The sequence below is a fragment of the Octopus bimaculoides genome, chromosome 6, assembly GCF_001194135.2.
Source record: "Octopus bimaculoides isolate UCB-OBI-ISO-001 chromosome 6, ASM119413v2, whole genome shotgun sequence".
Classification (NCBI taxonomy): Eukaryota; Metazoa; Mollusca; class Cephalopoda; order Octopoda; family Octopodidae; genus Octopus; species Octopus bimaculoides.
In genome coordinates, this window is record NC_068986.1 from 67415524 (window position 1) to 67417975 (window position 2452).

A 2452-nucleotide genomic window follows, 5' to 3' on the forward strand; every position below is an offset into this window, starting at 1 on the left:
TATATATAAAACATATATATATATATATTACATAGCTTAATTCACATAGTATAATTCGCTAATTCCTTTACAACGGTAGTGTAACCTATTTTCATGCGATATCATCAATAAACGTGTTCGTTTTATGTAAGTATACCTCATTAGCAACTCAAATTTCACACCATATATCTGATGTGTTGTTTCTTAATATATAGAATCTGAAACACATTGATTGTTTGTACATTACAGGAGGAGCATATCTGCTAAGTTATAATACAATTTATTATATCACGTGTTTAATTTGTGAATAACATAAGCTACATTCACGCAGAAATCAAACAGGATTTAGAAAATAAACTATATTTTAGTAAATATATATATATGTTTGATGATTTCTTTTTTTTTTTTTTTTTGGACTTGACCAAGATCTATGTATAGGCGCAGTGTTACTCAACATCACAAGGTTAATGCATTTAGTAATAAGCCTGGAAATATCGGAAAGCGTTAATGTCTCTGATAGGATGGTAGTCATAATGTAAACATGATGTAATTAAAGTTCTTTTAAAAGTTACTCTGGTGGTCTATATTTCCTGCTAAACTCACAACATCTTAATATGTTATTATATTCGTATTGCATTGATGTTTTACAAAAGAAATAATTTTAGAATGCTTAAGAATGGAACATTTTAAATGTGTCACGTTTAATACTTTCACATGAACAGCGGGTATGAAGCAAAGATACGTTTTTATCGTGATTGGTAAAAAGAAAAAGTGTCGCATTTTTCTATAAATTATGTTCGCTTCTTTACGACGCGCAAAATCATATATTCCTACTACGTTAACGAAACATCTTTCACTCTTCTGCTTTCCTCATGAACATTTATTCTGTCTGTTCAAGTGAGAGATACGAGAACCAATACCAGTTATAAGTCTTTAGGTCTACTCTGATCAAAATGCTTTATAAACTAAGAACTTCTAACCAAGATCATCCAGTTGCTTTTAGATGCAATATATCTTGGACTGCATTTCGCTATGTGACCTGTCTAGTTTAAGACGTTAATGTCAGATTTGGCAGTTGCTTTTAACTCGTCGAACCACATTTCGATATTAGTATAATGTTAGGGATTATAGATTCACATTTCTTTCCCGTCAGTGAAATGTAAATTGGTTTCAAAATTTTGGTACAACACTAGCAATTTCGGGGACAGTGAGTCAATTACATCGACACCATTGCTCAGTTGGTACTTATTTTAATGACCCTGAAAGGATGAATGGCAAAGTCGACCCCGGCGGCAGTTGAAAGCAGAACGTAAAGACGTCTGTTCGCCATCTTAAAGTGAGATATATATTAATAATTGGATAGAAAAATCCAAGTGGTAGGATTCATTAACAAACGATCATTTAGCAGTAAATATATTTCTAGGGACGTGGTAAGAACTGTGGACATGTTCGTCAGCACTGCCAATATGCTGTTGTAAAGGCAACTGCATCTCTTACAGATAATACAAAATCAAACCAAAAGACTATAAAAGAAGCTAGAATTAATTCCTAATCATGAGTAGAGCTGTCCAGAAAATTGATTGACATGTCTATGGGTAGCCAAGCAGCTAATAACTGATCAATAATTTAATAAACTGATGGATACATGGAATAAAATCAGCTTCAATTACATCCATATCACATCCAATATCAATATTTGATGTCAGTAAATTAATTCACTCTTCTTTCCTTTCATTCCTTTATTAAATTGTTTTTATTTCTTTCTTCTCTTACAGATTTCGATTTTAATGATCGCTTCGACGAATAAACGAAACACACACTTCATCTAGTTGTTTGCTACTTTCTGAAGATTTTTCGTACTAATCGTTGCTAATTCAAGGATTTGAACGTATTTTCCTACAGTTTCAAAAGCATCTCATAGTATCAGCTGTAAAGGATAATTAAGAAAGCTATTTTGTGTGCAAGACAATATATGTAAGGAAAACGATATATGTAAGGAAGAATATATGAAGTATAAAGCTTCATTCTGCTGACATTTCCAGTCATAAGCGATATTATTACACACGAGAAACATTTCCTTAAGGACATCAAGACGTTAATTTCGCTTCATTTGAATAAAAAGCAAAACAGATACTAAACCAGTTCCCACAATGGCGATATATTTGACAGCATGTGTAACATATATACTTTTATTTCTTGAAGGTAAGACAAGTCTTAATAAATATCTCAAAATAGAATCTTTCTATCTATAAAGTTACGTGTTGTCAATTATGATCTGCACACTAATACAAATTTTTATATTTTATGTAACGTCCATATTTGTGAAATACTGTATTACTGCACAACTGAATTCCTATATAACAAAATTCATTTACACTTTCATTCCTATATCCAGATTTCCAAGAGCGAGAATACTCAACATATATATATGCATGTATGTACGCATGCATACATAAATGTATGAAAGTATGTA

The 2452-nt window shown here is 31.5% G+C and overlaps 1 protein-coding gene across 3 annotated transcripts in view; it reads left to right on the forward strand.

Moving 5' to 3' along the window:
- Positions 1–2452, forward strand: part of LOC106869618 (neuronal acetylcholine receptor subunit beta-3) — a 546457-nt gene that overhangs the window by 135476 nt on the left and 408529 nt on the right. For all 3 annotated transcript variants that reach the window (XM_052968838.1, XM_052968839.1, XM_052968840.1), the window contains exon 2: positions 1755–2181. In XM_052968838.1, the coding sequence (XP_052824798.1) occupies positions 2130–2181 (52 nt within the window). In that variant the 5' untranslated portion in view covers positions 1755–2129. The remainder of the gene's footprint in view (positions 1–1754; positions 2182–2452) is intronic.